This window comes from Hyla sarda, chromosome 11 (assembly GCF_029499605.1).
Source record: "Hyla sarda isolate aHylSar1 chromosome 11, aHylSar1.hap1, whole genome shotgun sequence".
NCBI lineage: Eukaryota > Metazoa > Chordata > Amphibia > Anura > Hylidae > Hyla > Hyla sarda.
Window position 1 is genome coordinate 41,505,656 of NC_079199.1, and position 25,464 is coordinate 41,531,119.

The 25,464-nt window shown below is 46.0% G+C and overlaps 1 protein-coding gene across 6 annotated transcripts in view; it reads left to right on the plus strand.

The window, feature by feature from the left end:
* The window catches only part of LRRC9 (leucine rich repeat containing 9), a 223,684-nt gene that overhangs the window by 116,242 nt on the left and 81,978 nt on the right, over window positions 1-25,464 (plus strand). For all 6 annotated transcript variants that reach the window (XR_008848684.1, XR_008848686.1, XR_008848687.1 and 3 more), the window contains 2 exons: window positions 17,623-17,748; window positions 21,067-21,253. Coding sequence is in view for 3 of the 6 variants with exons in the window: in XM_056545291.1 (XP_056401266.1) it covers window positions 17,623-17,748; window positions 21,067-21,253 (313 nt within the window). In the remaining 3 variants the exon portion in view is untranslated. The remainder of the gene's footprint in view (window positions 1-17,622; window positions 17,749-21,066; window positions 21,254-25,464) is intronic.

Sequence of the window (25,464 nt, forward strand, 5' to 3'; positions counted from 1 at the left end):
ACTTATCCCCTATCATGTGGATAGGGATAAGGAAATTTTCACCGGACAACCCCTGTGCTGTTTGAATTGCCATTAAAGGTAACCTACCACCATTTTTTTCAATCAATAAAGAATGCCTCCATATGACTCTGAATGCCTCCATATGAAATCATATGTATATGTCAATGTACATGAGTTGTTATTTGATTGCACAGCAAAAACAAAAAGAAACATAGCCAGCACAACTACATAATGCACGGGTGCACGCTGCTGTGGCAAATACAGAGTATATAAAAAAGAAGGTTGCAGCAGCACTCTTGGTCAAAAAATGGAGGCTCTTAGCGCACTTTTTGATCAAAACATGTCCCCCATCCACGTTTGCACTACTTGTATTGTTATGTATTATTATAATGTAAAAGTGCTCTCAGGTGGAATTTTACAGTATAAAATAATAAAATAAAATATATGAAAACACACATAGACAGCAGTATTAAAGGGGTTATCCACCATAGCAACAAAAAAGGTAAAAAAAATCCAGCTCCCAATTAAAAAAAAACTATAAAATCTTTGAACTTTAATAATCAATGTTAAAAGCAAAACAAGAGCAACATGTCACTGTAAAAGTGATAAATGCCACCATAAGGTGATTTAAGTACCTACCTGCCTACCTGCCAGAAAGTAATAGCCATGCTTAGGAAGGATCCATGTTTGTCTTGGGGCTAAATGTCTATGTCATGAGATTATTATAAATCTGAGGCTATCTTTTTGTGAACTGGCTTTTTCCTGTTGGAGTTTGTTCCCTTAAACTACAAATCCCATCATTCCTTGTTTGTAAGTTTGAGGCCACTTTTCTCCTTCTCACACATAAGCCACCCCACCCATTGAAACACACCTTAGATCTCTTCAATGCAATAGACCAGTGTTTTCTGACCGGGTACCTCCAGCTGTTGCAAAATCTTCCTCTCACCCAGTGGTCGCTCCACCCATTGAAGCAAAGACAGGGTCCCTCTGATCACCTGACTAGTGATGTAATGTCTAAAGCCACACTGCAACCTGGGACACTCATTTTGTATGCTGTTAAAAATAAACCTTGGGAAAAAAATCACAGAAGAATTTCTAGACCACCATCACAGACAGGTACAGACACCATATTATAAACTACACTAACTTTACAGCCCCTGTAGCATAGTCAAATAATAAAAAACGTAATACCCCTTTAAAGTTACTGATAATTTGATATTCCAAAAATTCCAAATTTCCAAAAAATACATAGAAGGTTCATGTCATATGGATATATAAAAACATTTCACCCATACATACATGCACATCTATTTGTAAATCAGTCCCAATCGAATCTTAGATCCTCAGCTAGCCAAGCAGGCTTGTATCCATCCTGGACTCTCTGTGAGAACATAATCATAGTAGGTTTTATATAGTTGTCTAGGCGTGTTTTCATATTTTTTATTAGATATAATAATTGGATACGATGTGAGAACTCAAGAATTTTTGAGACCCTAGAATCTAGCTCTATAAATTTTGTATTGCCTCTTCCTCACAGCGAAAAGCTCCTTAAATAAATATATTAAAGTGGTTGTCCAGTGGAAACATTTAATTTACCACTGTCCCCAGGCTGCTCACTGATCTGAAGAAGCGGGTGTTTCTCTTGAAATGCATCATCCATGTTTTGTTTGTTTTATTTGCTAATAAACAGTCCTGCCATTGATAACTAAAGAACCCCCCTGTCTCACTCCATTATGATGTAAAGAGTCAGCAGCGCCTGGGATACACAGGTCTTTTTTCTCCACATCCTTTCTGCATTACAAAAATAATAAACAATTTAACTCACCTTCTGCCAGTCGCTCATAGCTCCCGTATTGAGGTGCCCCGTCCGCGGCTGGTGACATTGCTTTCCCCCGAGCTGCAGAGCATAGTGTCTACAGCCGGGGGAACTGACAGTGCAGCTCGACAATCACTGGCTTAGGCGGGACACTGCTGCGGCCAGTGATTGGCAGAGACGCGCTGTGACATTACATCAGACCGTCCGGAGATGGGGTGCAAAGCAGACCGGCCGGAGATGGGGTGCCTGGATCCTGGAACTACGAGGGAGCAGTGGAAGGTGAATTAAAGTGTTTATTATTTTTGTAGGCAGCCTAGGAACAATAGAAAATTTACTTTCCACTTGACAACCCCTTTAAAGAACACTTGTCATCAAACTATATTTTCTAAACTAACTCAGATTATATTTCCTAACTACTCCTAACACCCCTTCTGCCTTTAAAAAAAATGTCAGCACTTTAAAAAGCTCTGTATCATACTTTTCCCCTTACTCACATTGTGTGAGCTCCCAGCAGGAGAAAGTGGGCATTCTCCAGCAGGCGCGACATCACCGACGCCTGCGAGAGCTGTGACTCGCAATGCCCCACAAGCACTTCCTGAGTTTGGTCTCCTGCCAGGCCGGAAGGAGACCAAACTAACTGTTTGACTTAGGGAACAGAACAGAGCCACCTAGTGGGCATTTTTTCAATCACATTAAAAACATATAAAGGTTCAGAATCTTATCATCAAGTAAATAGCAAAGTGTCATCTGTCAGGCCCAAGGCCTGATTATTAAAATCCTATATGTGTATTATAATTGTAACTGTGTGTAATGTATTATCCAAGACATGGGTGAGGGGTCATTCAGACGGTGTATCCTTTTTGTGTATTGCATTTTATTGGGGGGTCTGGATGTTTGTTTGTATCTGCTTTGAAGTCAGAGGCCCTTTGAAGCAGCAGGATGTAAGGGCACTCTGGTCCCATCATATAATCAACCAGATAAGAGGGCTAGGAACAGAGATGCCCCCCTGGTGGGATCAGAGGGGAGGGGGGAATGGAGTTTCCCTCCAAAAAGGCAGATATATAATACTTAACAATGCTAGACTCAGGGTGTTCAAGGCTGTGCCAAAAGCTGACAAGAGCTGGACTCTCACTCACAAGGACGGCTATACCATTATGCTGTAAGGACTTAATTTTTGCTTTCTGAACTTGTCTTGCCAAACTCTTCTAAATGTATGAGCTCCCCTTTCTGAAGGAAGCTCTGGTGAAACACGTTTATCTAAGGGTTAATTTGGTGACTTGCTGGGACTAGTAGTGGATACCCAGAGGTCTGGTGGCCTTAACCCTTGCACCATCACACTCTCTCTAATGTCTTGGCTCGACCGTTAGGGTGTGATCGTGACAACTGGTGGCAGCGTCGGGATATATTTAGAGATTTTTAGTGCTTGCTGGATTTTACCTGTAAGGAAATCTTAGCACTAAAAATAAATTGCATACATATTCTTGTGTGTAAATTCCAAAGACAGAGCTCAGTGCTGGTTTAAAAGACATACAAAAAGAGTACAAGACAGTTCTGTCCTCCCCATCTCCTGTTTTACCTCCTCTGTCTCATCTCGGAAATATGGAGGCATATCGCAAGCAGTCCAAGCCTGCACTGTAGCTAATGTGCCAAGAAAAGGGCATCCCTATTGCAGGAAAGAACAAGGAACAACTTATTGCTGATCTTGTGGAGTATGATGCCCATACAGAAGAGCTGAGTGAAATGAGACAAAGTCCTACAGCTGGAACTGCCATCCAAGGACTGATATCTCCTGGGGAGTACAACATTACTCCCCATCAGGACAGTACTCTACATGAGGCCTTGGACTGCCTTACAACACCTTGGGAATGTGGATGCCAATATGAAACTCCAACTGCTTCTCCAGTACCAAACTGCAGAGAGAGAGAGAGGCACGAGCTGCAGAGAGAGAGGCCCAGGCACGAGCGGCAGAGAGAGAGGCCCAGGCATGAGCCGCAGAGAGAGAGGCCCAGGCACGAGCCGCAGAGAGAGAGGCGGCAGAGAGAGAGGCCCAGCGGAGGCATGAACTGGAGGTTCTGAGGCTGAGAGGGGATGCATCATCCGCACGCAGTGATGTGCTGGATCAAGGAGACCACAAACCTTGCTTGGAACATTTCCCCATGTTGGAGAAAGATGGTGATCTGGATGTGTTCCTGCGGGGATTTGAAAAGGTTAAAAAGGAACAGTGGGGACGATATCTAACCCCACGGCTGCGAGGGAAAGCTCTGGATATGTTTGCTTCGCTTCCCTCTGAGAGTGACCAGGACTATGAGGCAATAAAATCTGCCCTGCTAAAAAGTTTTAATCTGACTCCAGAGGCTTATCGGAAAAAGTTTCGGACTTTGCAACAAAGTGCCACAGAAAGCTGCACTGAACACGCAGGTCAGCTAAGGACTGCATTCAGGCAATGGACTGGGGGCCTACAAGTCACTACCTATGAGGCCCTGGAGGACTTGATGGTCCTGGATCAGTTTCTCCAAACACGGAGCTTTGAAGCCAGAGAGTGGATATTGGACCGCAAGCCCAAGACAGCAACGGAAGCAGCAGAACTTGGAGATGACTTTGCCAACAACCGGGCACCAACAGCAAAGCATTGTCACGATGCCGGCTGGCAGGAGTTGGATCCTCTGTGCCAGAGAGGGATTGGCGTGGACCGTGCTAGTGGACCGGTTCTAAGTCACTACTGGTATTCACCAGAGCCCGCCGCAAAGCGGGATGGTCTTGCTGCGGCGGTAGTAACCAGGTCGTATCCACTAGCAACGGCTCAACCTCTCTGACTGCTGAAGATAGGCGCGGTACAAGGGAGTAGACAAAAGCGAGGTCGGACGTAGCAGAAGGTCGGGGCAGGCAGCAAGGATCGTAGTCAGGGGCAACGGCAGGAGGTCTGGAACACAGGCTAGGAACACACAAGGAAACGCTTTCACTGGCACGATGGCAACAAGATCCGGCGAGGGAGTGCAGGGGAAGTGAGGTATACATAGGGAGTGCACAGGTGAACACACTAATTAGAACCACTGCGCCAATCAGTGGCGCAGTGGCCCTTTAAATCGCAGAGACCCGGCGCGCGCGCGCCCTAGGGAGCGGGGCCGCGCGCGCCGGGACAGGACCGACGGAGAGCGAGTCAGGTACGGGAGCCGGGGTGCGCATCGCGAGCGGGCGCCACCCGCATCACGAATCGCATCCCGGCTGGAGGCGGTATCGCAGCGCACCCGGTCAGTGGATCTGACCGGGGCGCTGCAGTAGCGAGGATGTAGCGAGCGCTCCGGGGAGGAGCGGGGACCCGGAGCGCTCGGCGTAACAGTACCCCCCCCCTTGGGTCTCCCCCTCTTCTTGGAGCCTGAGAACCTGAGGACCAGACTTTTGTCTAGGATATTGTCCTCAGGTTCCCAGGATCTCTCTTCAGGACCACAGCCCTCCCAATCGACCAAAAAAAAGGTTTTCCCTCTGACCTTCTTGGAGGCCAGTATCTCCTTTACGGAGAAGATGTCCGAAGAGCCGGAAACAGGAGTGGGAGAGACAAGTTTGGGAGAGAAACGGTTGATGATGAGTGGTTTAAGAAGAGAGACATGAAAGGCATTAGGAATACGAAGAGAAGGAGGAAGAAGAAGTTTGTAAGAGACAGGATTAATCTGGCGCAAAATTTTGAAAGGACCAAGATAGCGTGGTCCCAATTTGTAGCTGGGGACACGGAAGCGGACATATTTAGCGGAGAGCCATACCTTGTCTCCGGGAGAAAAAATGGGGGGAGCTCTTCTTTTCTTATCGGCAAACTTTTTCATGCGAGATGAAGCCTGTAAGAGAGAATTTTGGGTCTCTTTCCATATGGTGGAAAGATCACGAGTTATTTCATCCACAGCGGGCAAACCAGAGGGCAAGGGAGTAGGGAGGGGGGGAAGAGGGTGACGGCCGTACACCACGAAAAATGGGGATTTGGAAGAGGATTCAGAGACTCTGAAGTTGTACGAGAATTCGGCCCATGGTAGAAGATCTGCCCAGTCATCCTGGCGGGAGGAAACAAAATGCCGTAAATAGTCACCCAGGACCTGGTTAATTCTTTCTACTTGCCCATTGGATTGAGGATGATAAGCAGAAGAGAAGTTTAATTTAATCTTGAGTTGTTTACAGAGAGCCCTCCAAAATTTTGACACGAATTGGACGCCTCTATCCGAGACGATCTGCGTGGGCAAACCGTGAAGACGAAAAATGTGTACAAAAAATTGTTTTGCCAACTGAGGCGCTGAAGGAAGACCAGGAAGAGGAATAAAATGTGCCATCTTGGAAAATCGATCAACGACCACCCAAACCACAGTGTTGCCACGGGATGGGGGTAAGTCTGTAATAAAGTCCATACCAATCAGAGACCAAGGCTGTAAATGATAACTGGAAATTTTGATCCCTCCAGCAGATGCCTCCATTCCTCAAGTGCTAATTTAATGGCCAGTAGCTCTCGATCCCCGATGGAGTAGTTCCTCTCCGCCGGAGAGAAGGTCCTAGAAAAAAAACCACAAGTAACAGCATGCCCGGAAGAGTTTTTTTGTAGAAGAACCGCTCCAGCTCCCACTGAGGAGGCATCAACCTCCAATAGGAAGGGTTTAGATGGGTCAGGTCTGGAGAGCACGGGAGCAGAAGAAAAGGCAGACTTGAGCCGTTTAAAAGCGTCTTCCGCTTGAGGAGGCCAGGACTTAGGATTGGCATTCTTCTTGGTTAAAGCCACGATAGGAGCCACAATGGTGGAAAAATGTGGAATAAATTGTCTGTAATAATTGGCGAACCCCAAAAAACGTTGGATAGCACGGAGTCCGGAGGGGCGTGGCCAATCTAAGACGGCAGAGAGTTTATCTGGATCCATTTGTAGTCCCTGGCCAGAGACCAAGTATCCTAGGAAAGGAAGAGATTGACATTCAAACAGACATTTCTCCATTTTGGCATAAAGTTGATTGTCTCGAAGTCTCTGAAGAACCATGCGGACATGCTGGCGGTGTTCTTCTAAGTTGGCAGAAAAAATCAGAATATTGTCCAGATACACAACAACACAGGAATATAAGAGATCACGAAAAATTTCATTAACAAAGTCTTGGAAGACGGCAGGGGCGTTGCACAGGCCAAAGGGCATGACCAGATACTCAAAGTGTCCATCTCTAGTGTTAAATGCAGTTTTCCATTCGTCCCCCTCCCTGATGCGGATGAGATTATAAGCACCTCTTAAGTCCAGTTTGGTAAAGATGTGGGCACCTTGGAGGCGATCAAAGAGTTCAGAGATAAGAGGTAGGGGGTAGCGGTTCTTTACCGTGATTTTATTAAGTCCGCGGTAGTCAATGCAAGGACGTAGGGAGCCATCTTTCTTGGACACAAAGAAAAATCCAGCTCCGGCAGGAGAGGAGGATTTGCGGATAAACCCCTTTTTTAAATTTTCCTGGATGTATTCGGACATAGCAAGAGTCTCTGGGGCGGACAGGGGATAAATTCTGCCCCGGGGTGGAGTAGTGCCCGGGAGGAGGTCAATAGGACAGTCATAAGGCCTGTGAGGAGGTAAAGTCTCAGCTTGTTTTTTGCAAAATACGTCAGCAAAGTCCATATAGGCCTTAGGGAGACCGGTTACAGGGGGAACCACAGGGTCACGGCAGGGAGTACTGGGGGCCGGTTTAAGGCAGTCTTTGAAACAAGAGGTACCCCAGCTCTTGATCTCCCCTGTGGACCAATCAAGGGTTGGGGAATGGCGCCGAAGCCATGGTAGTCCATGGAGAACTTCGGAAGTGCAATTGGGCAGGACCAAAAACTCAATTTTTTCGTGATGAGGTCCGATGCACATTAGAAGGGGCTCCGTGCGGTAACGTATGGTACAGTCCAATCTTTCATTGTTAACACAATTGATGTAGAGGGGTCTGGCGAGACTGGTCACCGGGATGCTGAACCTGTTGACGAGAGAGGCCAAAACAAAATTTCCTGCAGATCCGGAATCCAAGAAGGCCATAGTAGAGAAGGAGAAGGTAGAGGCAGATATCCGCACAGGCACAGTAAGACGTGGAGAAGCAGAGTTGACATCAAGGACTGTCTCACCTTTGTGCGGAGTCTGCGTACGTCTTTCCAGGCGGGGAGGACGGATAGGACAATCCTTCAGGAAGTGTTCGGTACCGGCACAGTACAGGCAAAGATTCTCCATGCGGCGTCGTGTCCTCTCTTGAGGTGTCAAGCGAGACCGGTCAACTTGCATAGCCTCCACGGCGGGAGGCACAGGAACGGATTGCAGAGGACCAGAGGAGAGAGGAGCCGGGGAGAAAAAACGCCTAGTGCGAACAAAGTCCATATCCTGGCGGAGCTCCTGACGCCTTTCGGAAAAACGCATGCGAGTGGCTAGATTAATGAGATCATGCAGGTTAGCAGGAATTTCTCGTGCGGCCAGAACATCTTTAATGTTGCTGGATAGGCCTTTTTTAAAGGTCGCGCAGAGGGCCTCATTATTCCAGGATAGTTCGGAAGCAAGAGTACGGAATTGTATGGCGTACTCGCCAACGGAAGAATTACCCTGGACCAGGTTCAGCAGGGCAGTCTCAGCAGAAGAGGCTCGGGCAGGTTCCTCAAAGACACTTCGAATTTCCGAGAAGAAGGAGTGTACAGAGGCAGTGACGGGGTCATTGCGGTCCCAGAGCGGTGTGGCCCATGACAGAGCTTTCCCAGACAGAAGGCTGACTACGAAAGCCACCTTAGACCTTTCAGTAGGAAACTGGTCCGACATCATCTCCAAGTGCAGGGAACATTGTGAAAGAAAGCCACGGCAAAACTTAGAGTCCCCCTCAAATTTATCCGGCAAGGATAGTCGTAGGCTGGAAGCGGCCACTCGCTGCGGAGGAGGTGCAGGAGCTGGCGGAGGAGATGATTGCTGAAGCTGTGGTAGTAGCTGCTGTAGCATCACGGTCAGTTGAGACAGCTGGTGGCCTTGTTGCGCTATCTGTTGCGACTGCTGGGCGACCACCGTGGTGAGGTCGGCGACAACTGGCAGAGGAACTTCAGCGGGATCCATGGCCGGATCTACTGTCACGATGCCGGCTGGCAGGAGGTGGATCCTCTGTGCCAGAGAGGGATTGGCGTGGACCGTGCTAGTGGACCGGTTCTAAGTCACTACTGGTATTCACCAGAGCCCGCCGCAAAGCGGGATGGTCTTGCTGCGGCGGTAGTAACCAGGTCGTATCCACTAGCAACGGCTCAACCTCTCTGACTGCTGAAGATAGGCGCGGTACAAGGGAGTAGACAAAAGCAAGGTCGGACGTAGCAGAAGGTCGGGGCAGGCAGCAAGGATCGTAGTCAGGGGCAACGGCAGGAGGTCTGGAACACAGGCTAGGAACACACAAGGAAACGCTTTCACTGGCACGATGGCAACAAGATCCGGCGAGGGAGTGCAGGGGAAGTGAGGTATACATAGGGAGTGCACAGGTGAACACACTAATTAGAACCACTACGCCAATCAGTAGCGCAGTGGCCATTTAAATCGCAGAGACCCGGCGCGCGCGCGCCCTAGGGAGCGGGGCCGCGTGCGCCGGGACAGGACCGACGGAGAGCGAGTCAGGTACGGGAGCCGGGGTGCGCATCGCGAGCGGGCGCCACCCGCATCGCGAATCGCATCCCGGCTGGAGGCGGTATCGCAGCGCACCCGGTCAGTGGATCTGACCGGGGCGCTGCAGTAGCGAGGATGTAGCGAGCGCTCCGGGGAGGAGCGGGGACCCGGAGCGCTCGGCGTAACAAGCATGGATCTGCACAAGCTGGAGCAAGTACCTGGAGGGGAGCCACACACCCACAGAGCACCACCAGCAGCACCAAGCCAGCCGGAAAATTCTTGCGATCAGCACCAAAAGCAACAGGAGCCACATTGGGTCAGGGGGACACCCGCCGATGTTACAGATGCAACAATATTGGGCACCTGAGTCCCACTTGCCCCAACAAAATGAATTCTCCACAAGTAGCTGGAGGACACACAGCCGTTCTTCTGGTGTCTGGAGCGGTGGAGAAAAGAGCGGATAACCTGCAGAGTGTAACTGTGGGTGACCGGGTGACAGTGGGTTTGCGAGATTCTGGAGCCTCCTTTACCTTGGTGTGGCCTGAAGTGGTGGATACAGGGAACATCATCCCTGGAAGAACCATGGCTTTAAAGGAATTGGAGGTGTGCGGCCTGCTGTGCCCATGGCCCGTGTGTACCTGGATTGGGGTAGAGGCAAAGGTTTGCGGGAGGTGGGGGTCTCTGAGGACATCCCTGTTAATGTTCTGCTGAGGAATGATTTGGGTCGGACGCTCTGTCATTATGCTCCAGAGGACACTACCTGCACACCGGATGGGCTAAGAGAGAGCCCTATTCATTCTGAGGTACTGTGCGAGACTTTGGGAGACACTGCGAAATGTGGTAACTGGGAGGGAGTGCAGGGGATTGATAAATGTTTACCTGTGACTGAACCAGTAATGTTTTCCAAAAGTCAAGTGGGGTGTATTGTGAAACGTGGTAACTGGGAGGGAGTGCAGGGGATTGATAAATGTTTACCTGTGACTGAACCAGTAATGTTTTCCAAAAGTGAAATGGGGTGTATTGTGAAATGTGGTAACTGGGAGGGAGTGCATGGGATTGATAAATGTTTACCTGTGACTGAACCAGTAATGTTTTCCAAAAGTGAAGTGGGGTGTATTGTGAAATGTGGTAACTGGGAGGGAGTGCAGGGAATGGATAATTGTTTACCTGTGACTGAACCAGTAATGTTTTCCAAAAGTGAAATGGGGTGTATTGTAAAATGTGGTGACAATGCATTGCCAATGCCAAAACCTAGTGGAGATGGGCTAGGGGGAGGGGCTGATGTGCCCCTGGTGACATTTAAGGATGAGGGACCAGCAGTGAGTGATATGTCCCAATCCTGTGAGCCTAAGGAGGAGGAGGGAAGGCGTGATAGCCCTGTGTATGATGCCTGTAACATTGTTATGTCTGGAACTGAGGGAGAGGAAGGTGGAGATGCTAGTTCACCTGGGGGAAATGTGCTCCCTGATGCCCCAAGATGGGGGGGAGGGAAATTAGCATTTCCGGGAAGCTCTGCGCAGTGCCCCTTCCCTTGAAGGGCTGAGACAACTTGCTGAGCATACAGATGTTGACACAGAGGGGCATCGGGTATATTGGGAAAATTATATCTTGTACTGGGAGTCCCTTTCCAAAGGCATGCTTAGGGCCCCGGAGGGAGAAAGGCTGTTAGTGGTTCCTAGGCAGTACAGGAAAGAGCTGCTGAGGTTGGCCCATGAGACCCCCCTGGCAGGACATTTGGGAGTGGCCTATGCAGTCATAGAGAAGGAATGTCTAGCTGTGGTCTGGGCTTTGCAAAAATTACAGCCATACCTGTATGGCAGGGATTTTACTGTCATAACTGATCACAACCCTCTACATTGGTTGGACAGAGTGTCCGGTAACAATGACACCTTGAAACAAATGCTAAAAATATTTGTAGAATCGGAGGGCAGAGACTGGGAAAAGTATTTACCCCATCTGTTATTTGCTTACAGGGAGGTACAGGTCGCCCTTTGAGTTATTATATGGTCACAAACTGCGGGGACCCCGAGATTTAGTTAGGGAGGAATGGGAAGGGGGGCTACCTGCCCCTGAGACTTCTGTGGTGGAGTATGTTCTGAGATTCAGAGACAGGATGCAGACATTGACTGGGCTGGTACATGACAGCCTCACAGTAGCCCAGTCAAGGCAGAAGTACTGGTACGATCGTTTCAGGGAGAAATAGATGAGTAATGGAGACAGATCTTTCAGCCTGGAGAGGCAAGATCTCTCTGTCCCCATCTAAAGGGGGAGGTGTCAGGCCCAAGACCTGATTATTAAAATCCTATATGTGTATTATAATTGTAACTGTGTGTAATGTATTATCCAAGACATGGGTGAGGGGTCATTCAGACGGTGTATCCTTTTTGTGTATTGCATTTAATTGGGGGGGTCTGGATGTTTGTTTGTATCTCCTTTGAAGTTAGAGGCCCTTTGAAGCAGCAAGATGTTTGGGCACTCTGGTCCAATCATATAATCAACCAGATAAGAGGGCCAGGAACAGAGATGCCCCCTGGTGGGATCAGAGGGGAGGGGGGAATGGGGTTTCCCTCCAAAAAGGCAGATATATAATACTTAACAATGCTAGACTCAGGGTGTTCAAGGCTGTGCCAAAAGCTGACAAGAGCTGGACTCTCACTCACAAGGACGGCTATACCATTATGCTGTAAGAACTTCATTTTTGCTTTCTGAACTTGTCTTGCCAAACTCTTTTATATATTTTTGTACCTGTATGTCATTTGTTTCTGTATATATATATATATATATATATATATGTATATATTTAGCACTGTGATACCTTTCATCAGATTAAATGTTTAATTAATCAGCTCTGGTCTTTGATCTCTAAATATATGAGTTCACCTTTCTGAAGGAAGCTCTGGTGAAACACGTTTATCTAAGGGTTAATTTGGTGACTTGCTGGGACTAGTAGTGGATACCCAGAGGTCTGGTGGCCTTAACCCTTGCACCATCACACTCTCTCTAATGTCTTGGCTGGACCGTTAGGGTGTGATCGTGACATCATCTAATTACAAAAGGAACAATATAATAACCCCTTAAGGACACAGGGTGTACAGGTACGCCCTGACCTCCTCATACTAGAGGATACCTGTATGCCTGTGGGAATTCCGATCCCCGCCGCTCGCTGGGCGGGGACCTGACCGTGTTGCCTGCTGAAATCATCCAGCAGGCACCCTGTGCAAACCCCTGGGGGCACCAGTGTGTCTCCAGCTGTTGCATAACTACAACCCCCAGCATGCATGGGCAGCAAAAGGGCATCCTGGGAGTTTTAGTAGTATACCTCCAGCTGTTGCATAAATACAAGTCCCAGCATTCCCTTCAACTGTAAGTGCATGCTGAGAGTTGTAGTTTTGCAACAGCTTAAGGCACACTGGTTGCGAAACACTGAGTTAAGTAACAAACTCTAAGTGTTTTGCAACCAGTGTGCCTCCAGCTGTTGTATAACTACAACCCCCAGCATGCACGGACAGCCAAAGGGCATGCTGGGAGTTGTAGTTTTGCAACAGCTGGAGGTTTGCCCCCCCCCCCCTTGGGAAACTCACTGTAAACTCCCGCCTGTGTGAATGTACCCTAAAAACACTACAATACAATACACTGCACTAAACAAAATAAAGGGTAAAACACTACATATACATATACCCCTACACAGTTACCTGCCTCCAGCTGTTGCAAAAGAACAACTCCCAGTATTGCTGGACAGCCATTGACTGTCCAGGCATGCTGGGAGTTTTGCAACAGCTGGAGGCACCCTGTTTGGGAAAAACTGACATAAGGCTAGGATTCCACTTGGTTTTTTGTGCTGCGTTTTTTGGGATTAAAAAAATGTATGAAAAAACGCCAGTGCAATGTCCTGCGTTTTTTCTGGCGTTTTTTCATTTGTGTGGAAATTGCACCTTGGCAGTTTTTTTTGGTACCCAAAATTTGTTGGGTAACAAAAAAAAAAAGGATGCAGCAGTGATGGAAAAAAATTTATTAAATGGAATGTATATATTTTATAACAATTTTTTTATTATTTTTTAATAAAGTGTGGGTGTTTCACTTTTTTTTCTCTATTTTTTACATTTTTTAGGTAGTACTACTACTCTCAGCATGGAACACACTGTTCCATGATGGGAGTAGTAGTACCTGTACTATAGACATATCACCCCGGGTGTCACTACTGACACCCAATGCGATCGTCCATAATATAGCAGAGATGGAGTGGCTCTATACAGCGCTCACATCTCTGCACTATACTCCGGGCCGGCCAGTGATGTGAATAGAACATCATTCATATTTTCCGCCCAGAGCTGTGATTGGCGGGAAGGTTGCAGCCAATCACAGCTCTGAGAAAAATATGAATGAGTGAGTGGCCGGAGTATAGTGCAGAGCAGGGATGCGAGCGCTGTATACAGTCGCTCCATCTCTGCTATAGACAGGACGATTGATCTGTTCTTACCTGTGAGTACTACTACTCCCAACATTGGGCACACTCTGCTCCATGCTGGGAGCTGTAGTACTTACATTAATAGACAGATCGCAGCGAGTGTAACTTCTGACACCTGCTGCGATCTGTCTATTAATGCAGCTACTACAGCTCCCAGCATGAAGCAGAGTGTACTCCATGTTGGGAGTAGTAGTACCTGCAGTTAAGGAAAGATCACAGCGGGTATCACTACTGACACCAGCTGTGATCCTCCTGTATAATGTATAGATGCAGCAGCCGCTCTTCTATAGTCTCCTGCACGGCCGTATATATACACACCTATTCATATTTCCCGCAGAGAGCTGTGATTGGCTGGAACCATCTGGCCAATCACAGCTCTGCGGGAAATATTAATATGTGTATATATACATCAGTGCAAGGGACCATAGAAGAGCGGCCGCCGCATCTATACATTATACAGGAGCATCGCAACGGCAATCTGTCAATTAGTACAGGTACTACTACTCCCATCATGGAACAGTGTATTCCATGCTGGGAGTAGTAGTACTACCTAAAAAAATGTAAAAAATAAAGAAAAAAGTGAAAAACACACACACACTACATTTTTATTATTGTCGGCTACATTTTTAGGTCCCCGCCCACCCACATAAATTGATCCCTATTTAAAAAGTAATAAAAATGTTGTTATAAAAAAGATACAGTTTGTTAGATACAATTTTTTCCTTCACTACTGTATCTTTTTTTTTTTTTTTTTTCATGGTACCCTACAAAATTTTGTCAAAAAAGATATCTCCATCGCTAAAGTCCAAAAAAGAATAAAAAACGCCTGCAAAAACGCCAAAGTTAAAACCCACATATAATTTTTCTTGGCGATTTTTCACTCCCATAAACTTCTATGGGAGAAAAACGCCATGATTTTGGCAAAAAAAAACACCAGTGGCTCAACATGCTGCGATTACCAATGATTTCAAAAACGAAAGAAAAGAGTGAAAAAACGCCAAATGGATAAAAAAAATGCCAAAGTGAAAAACGCCAAGTGGAATAAGTGGCGTTTTTCTTGGCGTTTTTCCACCAAAAAACCAAGTGGAATTCCAGCCATAGGGTAATTTTGGTATCGGAGGCAAGTGTAATTCTTGCGCCCGGGTCCATCCCTATGCAAATCCCTAATTTAGGCCTCAAATGTGTATGGTGTTCTCTCACTTTAAAACCCTGTCATATTTCAAGGCAACAGTTTAGGGCCACATATGGAGTATTTCCGTACTCTGGAAAAATTGCCTAACAAATTTTGAGGGTCTTTTTCTCCTTTTACCCCTTATGAAAAAGTAAAGTTGGGGTCTACTCCAGCATGTTATTGTAAAAAAAGTTTTTTTTTTACACTAACGTGCTGTGTTGCCCCATACTTTTCATTTTCACAAAAGGTAAAAGGAAAAAAAAAGACCCCCAAAATTTGTTACTCAATTTCTCCTGATGTAAAATATGTGGACGTAAAATGCTCTGCACAACAAGGCTCAGGAGTGAGAACACCTTGTACATTTGAGGTGATTTGCACAGGGGTGGCTGATCATTAGAGCGGTTCTGACATAAGCACAAAAGAAAAAAAAACACCCACATGTGACCCAATTTTGGAAACTACACCCCTCACAGAACATTACAAGGTATATAGTGAGTCTTAACACCCCACAGTTGGACATGAAAATGAAAGTTTTATTTTTTCACAAAAATTCGGGTGTTATCCCAAATTTTTCATTTTTACAAGGGGCAATAGGAAAAAAGCCCCCCATAATGAGTATATAAATACCCCATATGTGGACATAAAGTGCTCTGCTGGCACACTACAGGGCTCAGAAGAGAAGAAGCGACATTGGGCTTCTGGAGAGGGAATATTGCTGGAATTTGCAAGAACAGTGGAAAACTCAATTTTGTGAAAAATTTAAAAATTGCTGCTGAACTTTGAAGACCTCTGATGTCTTCCAAAAGTAAAAACATGACAACTTTATGAAGCCAACATAAAATAGACATATAATATATGTGAATCAATATATCATTTATTTGGTATGTCTATTTTCCTTACAAGCAAAGAGTTTCAAAGTTAGAAAAATGCAAAATCTTCCAATTTTTCATGAAATTTTGGAATTTTTCAAGAAATTCAATAAATTATGCAAGTATCGAAGAAAATTTACCACTATATTAAAGTAGAATATGTCACGAAAAAACTGTCTCGGAATCAAATTCATAAGTAAAAGCATTTCAGAGTTCTTAATGTTTAAAGTGACAGTGGTCAGATGTGCAAAAAAAATGCTCTGGTCCTTAAGGTCATAATGGGCTCGGTCCTTAAAGGGGTACTCCGCCCCTAGACATCTTATCCCCTATCCAAAGGATAGGGGATAAGATGTCAGTACGCCGCGTTCCCGCTGCTGGGGAGCCCCGCTGCGGCACTGCGCTATCATTACAGCACAGAGCGAGTTCGCTCTGTGCGTAAAGACGGGCGATACAGGGGACGAAGCCGCGTGACGTCATGGCTCCGCCCCTCGTGACATCATGGCCCGTCTCCTTAATGCAAGTCTATGGCAGGGGGCGTGACGACCGCCACGCCCCCTCCCATAGACTTTTATAGAAAGGGGCGGGCCGTGACATCACGAGGGGCGGAGCCGTGACGTAACGATGCTCCGGCCCCTATATTATGCGTCATTACGTGCAGAGTGAACTCGTTCTGTGCTGTGATGATAGTGCAGTGCTGCAGCAGGGATCCCGGGGCTCCCCAGCAGCGGCACCGCGGCGATCTGACATCTTATCCCCTATCCTTTGGATAGGGGATAAGATGTCTAGGGGCGGAGTAGACCGAGCATAATCTACTAGTGCCTATGTGTGGCTCATTTCCTTGCCAAAACAGTAACAGCTGTTTGGAAATAGACCAAAATGTAGACACTAGTAGACTAAGTACGGTCCATTGAAATCAATAGACACAGCACAAGTATTTTGCACTACATATTGACATTCTGTTCTTCCGGTACCCTGTACATAGGCCTTTTATATGATGTGAACATCGCTGGCATACAAGTCTTGTCCTGCAGACCTGTCTATGGATGCACTACAGCTTTTGTTTGCTCATGAATCTGCAGGGATATTGCCAAGATTAGATCTGGATGATCTGCTAATGTATAATAGATATTTAGATGATGTTATGGAACTGCTAGTTATTGAGTTTCTTTATATCCCATTATATGCCTCCAAAGGTGGAGCTTCACATTAAAGTGAACCAGACACATGATCTATGCTGCCTTTTCTAAAGGAAGCATGTGATGGAAGAACAGGGGCTGAGCTTCAATAAATAATTTCAAAAAGGATTTGTCATAAAACAAACAAAGGTTGCTATGTGTATGAAGATATTCAACACTAGAAGCAATGCATCTTGGGAAGAATACTTTCTTATACACATCTCACAGAAGCATGCCACATTTTTTATGTGGAATTTCTATGGAATCTGACAGTAAAACCTTGTATAAAATCCATACAGGCATACAGAGATTCAGTAATGCCACAAACACTTATATTGAAGTGCAATTCAGAGGTTGATCAGAGCCATAATATGGCCGTGTGCATGAGCAATAATATAAAAATATAACTCCGCTTAATCTAGCAATTCTCTCCATTTTATACAATACTACCTAATGAACAATACATTAAAGTCGTAAACAACGCATTAAAAATATATCCCTACTGCAATTCAGTATCTTATTATATCATTTGCTTTTCTAGATTTCCCGTAAGATGTTCCACCGCCAGCTTATAGTGCTCCGGCTACAAAACCTGCAGATATTAGATGGCATTGCCGTGACCTCTGAGGAGAAAGCAAGGGCAGAGATGCATTTCCTGGAACAGCAAGTAAAATCTCACTTTCTTTATGTGAATTCATTTTATATTGGCCATTAAGCATTGAATAAAGATGGTGAATAGTCCCCGCTTTGCATTGATATTACACCAGGCAACACTTCAACATTACAGCAATTTGTAGAGGATGCATTCATAAATATGGACAGCGTGGGGCATCATTGAAAACACTGTTCAGCTCTGGATAGATTATGTTCTTTGAGGGCTATAAAATGACATGATACGATAATGCAGTAATATTTTTGCGGAAATATAAGATATAAACATTACAAATAGTTTAGGTCTAGTAATCACAATGCACTTAAACTTACATATATGTGAAGGGTAGTTTCTTAAAGGGAACCTGTCAGTAGTTGCCCAGTCCATGGGTAGCTTTAAACACTGACATGTTTAGTGTTTTAGCATAATCATAGTTGTATTTTTGCCTGGAAACAAGGCTCTAAGTCGTCTGTTTGGTCTTTCATCCCTGATTGAGAGGTCTCTGCCCAGAGGAGAGATCTGTAAGTCAGGGCTAGTGGGCTGCCATAATGACTCAGAGCCACGTACTGGCCAAAGATACAACTATGAGTACTTTATAATATGTTGTTACATTTTATTCCATACAGGTTTAACCCCCTGGCTTTCTAGGGAGCTGCAGTGCAGTCCCATTTGGATGAAGTCATGCTGCAGCTTCCTGGGCAGCCAGTGACTGGAAGCACTAGAGTGCATGAAAAGCATCACTATGGCCCTTCATTTGAAAGATCATTTGAGGTCCCCTTACCTCTGCTGGTCATACGTTGATGGCATATCCTAGCAATATGCCATCTATTTATAAGATGGGAATAACTCTTTCATATTTTAGAACATTTGAGGAGGAGGAAAAAAAAAACTTAAAAAATGTTTTCATTTATATTATCATTAAGGAAATCTGAGTAAAGATGCATTTGGGGAAACAGTGAGTAAAATATGTAAGGCCTCATTTAGAAGGTCATATTTTGGTTGCATAGGGGGGGGGGGGGGGGCGGATATTAGTGCCAAAGGTCTAAATTGGATCCCATTACATGTAACAGGATACAGTCTCATTCTTGTTACAAGACAAATTTAGCTCCTGGAATAAAGCTTGTCCTCTTTTGTCGGTCTGTGGGGGAAAAAAAAGCAGTATAGCATTTACAATGTAAGAAGGAAAAAAGCATAATGCAAAAACTAAAAGGATAAGCTATATAATTTCCATGTAAATGTAGCCTAGTCTTACAAAAGCATAATGGTCAAGTTGTGCTATTGATATCACTGTGCAATGCATGTGGCATTATCGAAATTTAGTACAGCCTCCAAATTGCCGGGAAGTTATACTACCACACACATAGAGTCCTCTATATAGAGTCCTCAGTGGGTTCATGCACATACCTACATACAGTAGCTGTTGGTAAGTTTGCTAGGTAGACAGATAGGTGGTAAGTTTGATTGGTAGTTAGGCAGGTGGGTGGTAAGTTTTCTAGGTAGGTAGGCAGATAAGTGGTAAGTATGCTAGACAGGTAAGTAAGTAGTTTGCCAATTAGGTAGACAGGTAGATGGTAACTTTGCTTGGTAGATAGACAGGTAGGTGGAAAGTTTGCTTTGTAGGTAGACTGGTAGGGAGTAAGTGTGCTAGGTGGGTAGACAGGTAGGTGGTAAGTTTGATAGATAGGTAGGCCGATAGGTAAGTGGTAAGTTTTTAAGGTACATAGACATGTAGGTGGCAAGTTTGCTAGGTAGGTAGGTGTTAAATTTGGTAGGTAAGTAGGCAGGTAGGTGGTAGGTTTGCTGGGTAGGTAGGTAGGTGGTAAGTTTGCTAGGTAGGCAGGTATATGGTAAGTTTGCTTGGTAGGTAAGTAGTAAATTTGCTATATAGGAAAGTTGGTGGTACGTTTGCTAGGTAGGCAGGTTTATGGTAAGTTTGCTAGGTAGGCAGGGGGATGGTACGTTTGCTAGGTAGGCAGGTGAATGGTAAGTTTGCTAGGTAGACAGGTAGGTGCTAAGTTTTCTAGGTAGGTAGACAGGTAGGTGGTAGGATTGCTAGGTAGGCAGGCAGACAGCAGATGGTAAGTTTGCTTGGTGGGTAGGCAGATAGGTAGGTGGTAAGTTTGCTAGGTAGGCAGGTAAGTGGTAAGTATGCTAGACAAGTAGGTGGTAAGTTTGCCAGGTAGGTAGACAGGTAGGCGGTAAGTTTGCCTGGTAGGTAGGTGGTAAGTTTGCTAGGTAGGTAGGCATATAGGTAAGTGGTAAGTTTGCTAGATAGGTAGGCAGGTAGGTAGCAAGTTTGCTAGATAGGTAGGTGGTAAGTTTGGTAGGTGGCAAGTATGCTAAGTAGGTAGGTAATACGTTTCTTAGGTATGTATTAAGTTTGCTAAGTAGGTAGTTGGCAAGTTTTCTAGGTAGGTAGGGGGCAAGTTTGCTAGGTAGGTTGGTGGTAAGGTTCTTAGTTAGGGGAGAAGTTTGCTAGGTGGTATGTTTGCTAGGCACGTATGTGGTACAATTGCTAGGTGGGCAGATAGTAAGGTGGTAAGTTTGCTAGGTAGATAGGCAGACAGCAGGTGGAAAGTTTGCTATGTAGGTAGGCAGGTAGTTGGTAAGATTGCTAGGTAGGTAGGCAGGAAAGTGGTAAGTTTGCTAGGTAGGCAGGCAGGTCCCAACACCCAACCTCATCTTCCCACTCCATACTGTCCAAACCCGTAGCAGCCACCTGGATACATTACTGAAATCCATCTATTATCCATCTATTACTTCGGGGAGAGATGTGGGCATTGGTCATATATGAAGGGGTGGCAGTACAAATATGCTCTAGGGCACAACTTACTGAGCGCAGTTTGCTATACTGAGCCTTCTCTCCAGCGGGACCGTCCAACATCATGGGCGGGATCTGCTCAAGCCACGCTCAGCATCACCCTGGTTGGGAATCACTGCCCTAAGCACACAGCCAAGACAATACCGAAGTGGCTTAGAGACAACACTGTGAATGTCCTTTAGCTCTGTGAAAGTCCTGACCCCAATTAGAGGTTCAGAGGATATGCACAGAAGAATGGCAGAAAATCTAGATGTGTAAAACTTGTGGCATCATGCCCAAAAAGAATAGAAGTAACTTTGTAAGAACATATTATTATATCTACTGATCTTGAAGTAAACCTACATTAGACAAAATTGTCACCTAACTTCATGACACAGACACATCTGTAAGAACGTAGCAGGTTAAGTCTGTGGGAAATCCACCAAATGTTATGATCATCAATATCACAGTCAAATTTAAGGGGGCATAAACCAAGTGATTGTTTACTGATTTCTCTTCTTCTTAATTTGTAGGCTTTATCTGGACAGAATAATGGCATAGAAGTGGGGCATCAAGCATCCACACTGATTTTAAGTAAGGCACCGCCATTACTTGTCACCACTGTCTGCCTACCAGGAGGAAACCACCACCTTGTTCCAGGCCCCGATCTCTACTTAAATATGCCACAAGATGACACCTTCCCAAGTGACTTAAACAAATGTAAGTAAATTGCGTTCCATTCCATATGTGTCTGTTTTTATTGCATTCGTATGCTTGTATAGTACACATATGTTAATGGATGTTAAACACAGAGAGTCATAATCATGCCACTAATTCAGCCTTTCATTCCCACTGCACACTTAGGGCCCTTTGGCTGGCTTGCGCGGAGCTGGGTGGCTCTTAAGTGCTAATTTCTGCACAAATTATTTTCTGCCAGGAGTTGTTGACATAATTGAGCCGCCCTAAACAGAGCTCTTTCTTTTAAGCACCACGTATTAAAATCACAGAGACTAATTTCTAAACGTATGCTTAATGCTTGGAGACAAAAATGTCAATCAGCACCAATTAAATACAGACAAAGATGTCAGCCCTAAGCAATTAAGTCGCACATCCATGCTGCAGATTAATGAAAATGTGTTTTTATAGGTGCTTCATGAAATCAGACATGGAGTGTTCTATATAGACATAATGGCAGCCAGCGTGTTTCACATACACACAGCCGGGGTGCTGAATAAACACAGGCTTTCAGAACAGCGGGTAATAGAAGAATAGCAGCTCTGGGATTGTTTGCGTCATGCGCACAGTTAGCAGGGTTCTGAGTGCTGCATGTAGTCAATGCCATATGTGACCAGTGTCACGTTCTCCATATTTTTTGCTAAACACAGATTGCAGCTTTGTGTGTTGAAGAATTGAACTTTATTGTAAATATAAAGGTGTCCTGCTCGCAAAACCACTATCAGTATTTAGCTAAACTGAACCTGTGATGTAAGGCTCTCTTCACACCGCGTTTGTAGTGTCCATTGCTGTATGTATTTGAAAAATCTCCCAAGGCAAATGGCAAATGTATCCATAGACTCTAATTCATCAGAGGTCAACAGGCGATTTCTGTAAGGGTTTCCACCACAACAGGATCTAGTAAAAAAATATCTGTGTTGTATACTTTTTTTTTTAACATGGGAGTCTATGTAACACGGATGCCATTAAGAGGCATCTGTCATAGCTGTAGCAATATGAATAGAGCCTTAGAGGATATAGATATTCTCTTTATTAATATAGATCTAAATGACACAAGATTTTGTCTGTAATGATGTTGGTATTCAATTACAGGGAGTATCATCCAGATTTCTTATTTGCATACCGCAGACAGTGACAGTCTAAAAGACGATGACAGGAACACAGGGAAAGTAAAGTTTCCCTAGATGCCCTGTTCTATTTTTTAATTGCCCATGCAGCTTTCCTTAATGATTCGGCTAAGAACAATATATTAGGGAATTTATGTTAAAATCTAAATTGGCAAAACATTTCAGCTTGTCATCTATCAAAGACAGTGTTTCCCAACCTGAAAAATATCCTTTTTCTGCTGACAAGACTACAGGGTATCTGTCGGACCATTAAAGAGGTATAAGGTGATTTTAGTACTTACCTGCAAGCCAAAAAAGGGCATGCTTAGGAAGGATCCATGCTCATCTTAAAGAGTACCTGTCACCAAACTGAACTTTAAATATATTGTTCCTTATGTAATTATAAGACACTTTGCTATTTACTTGCTGTCTGAATTCTCAACCTTTATATGTTTTTTTATGTGATTGACTTGTGGCAGGGTACAGAACAGAGCCACCTAGTGGACGTTTTTTCAAACAGTTAGTTTGGTCTATTCCGGGCCTGGCAGGAGATCAAACTCAGGAAGTGCGTGCTCGTAGGCTTCAGTGATGTTGCGTCTTCTGGAGAACGGCCACTTTCTCCTGCCGGGAGCTCACACAATGTGAGCAATGGAAAAGATACGATACAGAGCTTTTTAAAGTTTGAAATTTTTTTAAGGGCAGGAGGGGTGTTAGGAGTAGTTAGGGAATATAAACAGAGTTAGTTTACAAAATATGATTTGATGACAGGTACTTTTTAAAGGGAACCAATCATCAGATTTTACCCTATATAATGCTTGGCAAAGCGTTATATAGGGTAAAATCTTTTTCTCTATAGGCTCCATTGGGGGACACAGACCGTGGGTGTATGCTGCTGTCTCTAGGAGGCTCCTCCCAGCAGGATATACCCGCCTTCAGGCCCTGAGGTAATCAGTTTAAGCTTAGTGTCTGAAGGAGGTGGACATGGTCTGGAATTCTCCAGACCAGGTCTTCTGATTTTTTGTTTTCCTAGTATAGGGACATGTTAGTTTTTTATTCCTTTTTCTTTTCTGTTTTCAGGTGGGGACTCAGGGACTCCGATTCCCTGTTTCCCCATTGCGAGTAAGGGGGCACAGACATTGTGTATATGCGCTGGTTACGGTCAGCGCATGGGTTGGTACCTCATGGGTCCGGGTCCCCCTATTTCCCTGCTCGCCTCGCTCGCGCATAGCAGCCAGGCGTGATGCAGATAACTAAAGCTGACTGAAGACTTCACTGAAGACTCCATTAGGTAAGTTCTTCTGACTGAGGTAAGTACTTTCCTCCCTTTTCTCCTTAGGTACGGACTTGCAACCTCTGGAGACCCACTGTTTTTGGCCCACCTTTCAGGTTATGGGGCTGGCTTATACAGGGGCTGGACTTTTATTCTGGGGGCATGTGGAGCAGTGGCATTTCAGGGGGCATGTCATTTATTGGGCACTTCACTGTATGTGTGTGTTTCTTGCGACTATGTCCGCAGCGCCTTATATGCAGCTGTCAGCCGCGGCGCTGGTACGGGCCGGGATCTCTCAGCGCCGGCTTACTCTCACTTCTCCGACAGCACCTTATATGCGGCTGACAGCCGCGGCGCTGGTTCAGGCCGGGCGCTCTCAGCACCGGCTTACTTTCATTTTCTCCGGCATTCTCTGCCGGCGTACAGGCCGCCCGCTCTATTCCCCGAGCGCATATGCGGCTGACATGTGCGCTCGGGACAAGGAGCGGGCGCCATTACAGCTTCTACTCGGCAGTCCATAGCTCTGCCCACAGGGCGGTCGGAGCTCTTCAGAGGCGCGATGCAGTCTCCTATCAGCGCCGTAGGCGCGAATTTCAGTTAGGAGGGGCCAATCAGTTAGTGCCTCTGCTTCAGGCACGCCCTATTGGCTGGCACTCTAGCTGCACGGAGCCGAGTTCTCCTCACTGCAGCTGCCTGGGGTCACAGACTAGGGTGAGAAAGTCCCTGTCTTTTTTTCTCATTATGTCAGTACCCAGAGCTGTTCCTCCCTCTAAACAGAATCCTGGAACGTCAGTGACTTATTTTGCCTGTAAGCTCCACTGCTCTCCCAGACCCCTGGTACCCCCCTGATGCCCTTTCGGTTCCGGTGGATTCAGACGCTCCACCAGCCTGGGTTTCTTCCCTGACCCAGTATATGGCTGACTTGACCCAAGTCTCCCGTTCGGTGGCTGAGGCCCCCCAGGAAGTGGTGTCCGCCTTGTGGGGTCTTTTTTGCGCAGGGCCTCTGAGAGGGCCCGCTCCTCGTCTCCACATACTTCACGCTCTCACAAGCGTACTAGGGGTGCCTCATCTGATTCCATTGAGTCTTCAGATAGACGTGGGTGTTCCCCTCGTGCGTCCCGCCCCCCCCCCCTGTCATCTGGGCACAAATGTCGCTCCATGACGTTCTCAGAGTCGCTGCTCTGCCACGCCAGAGCCGCGTACCCAGTCAGGGTCGCCCCCTACCTCTACTCGTTCACATTCTCCTGGTGAACTGGCGGACGAGGCTTCCGAGCCGGCATTTGACTCAGAGGACCGCTCGGATTCAGTTGAAACGGTGAACTCATTGGTGACAGCCATAAGAGACACCTTTCACTTAGAGGACCCATGATCTTCGGATGTCACTCCAGGAGTATCCTTTCATCGTGCTAAGCCAGCACCTCAAAGGTTCAGCTCTCACGCTGAATTTGACGACATTCTGGAATCTGCATGGAAACATCCAGACAAGAGGTTCCCGGCAATCAAGACGATTCAAGAACGTTATCCATTTGACAAGGACTTTGTCACTAAGGTGGTTTCCCCTCCCTCTGTGGATCAACCAATCTCCCGGATCTCTAAGGCGACTACACTGCCACTGGCAGATGCCGCTGCCTTCAAGGATTCCACGGACAAGAAGGTAGAATCCTTAGCGAAGTTTTCCTCTGAAGCGGCTGGCTCTTCTCTTCTTCCCATCTTCTCCTCAACATGCGCAAGGCCCTGTAGGATTGGTGCAAAAAGCTCCATCAGGATATCTTAGCGGGATCCCCCCCCCCCCAGAGGATCTATCTGTCCTGGCTCTCCAA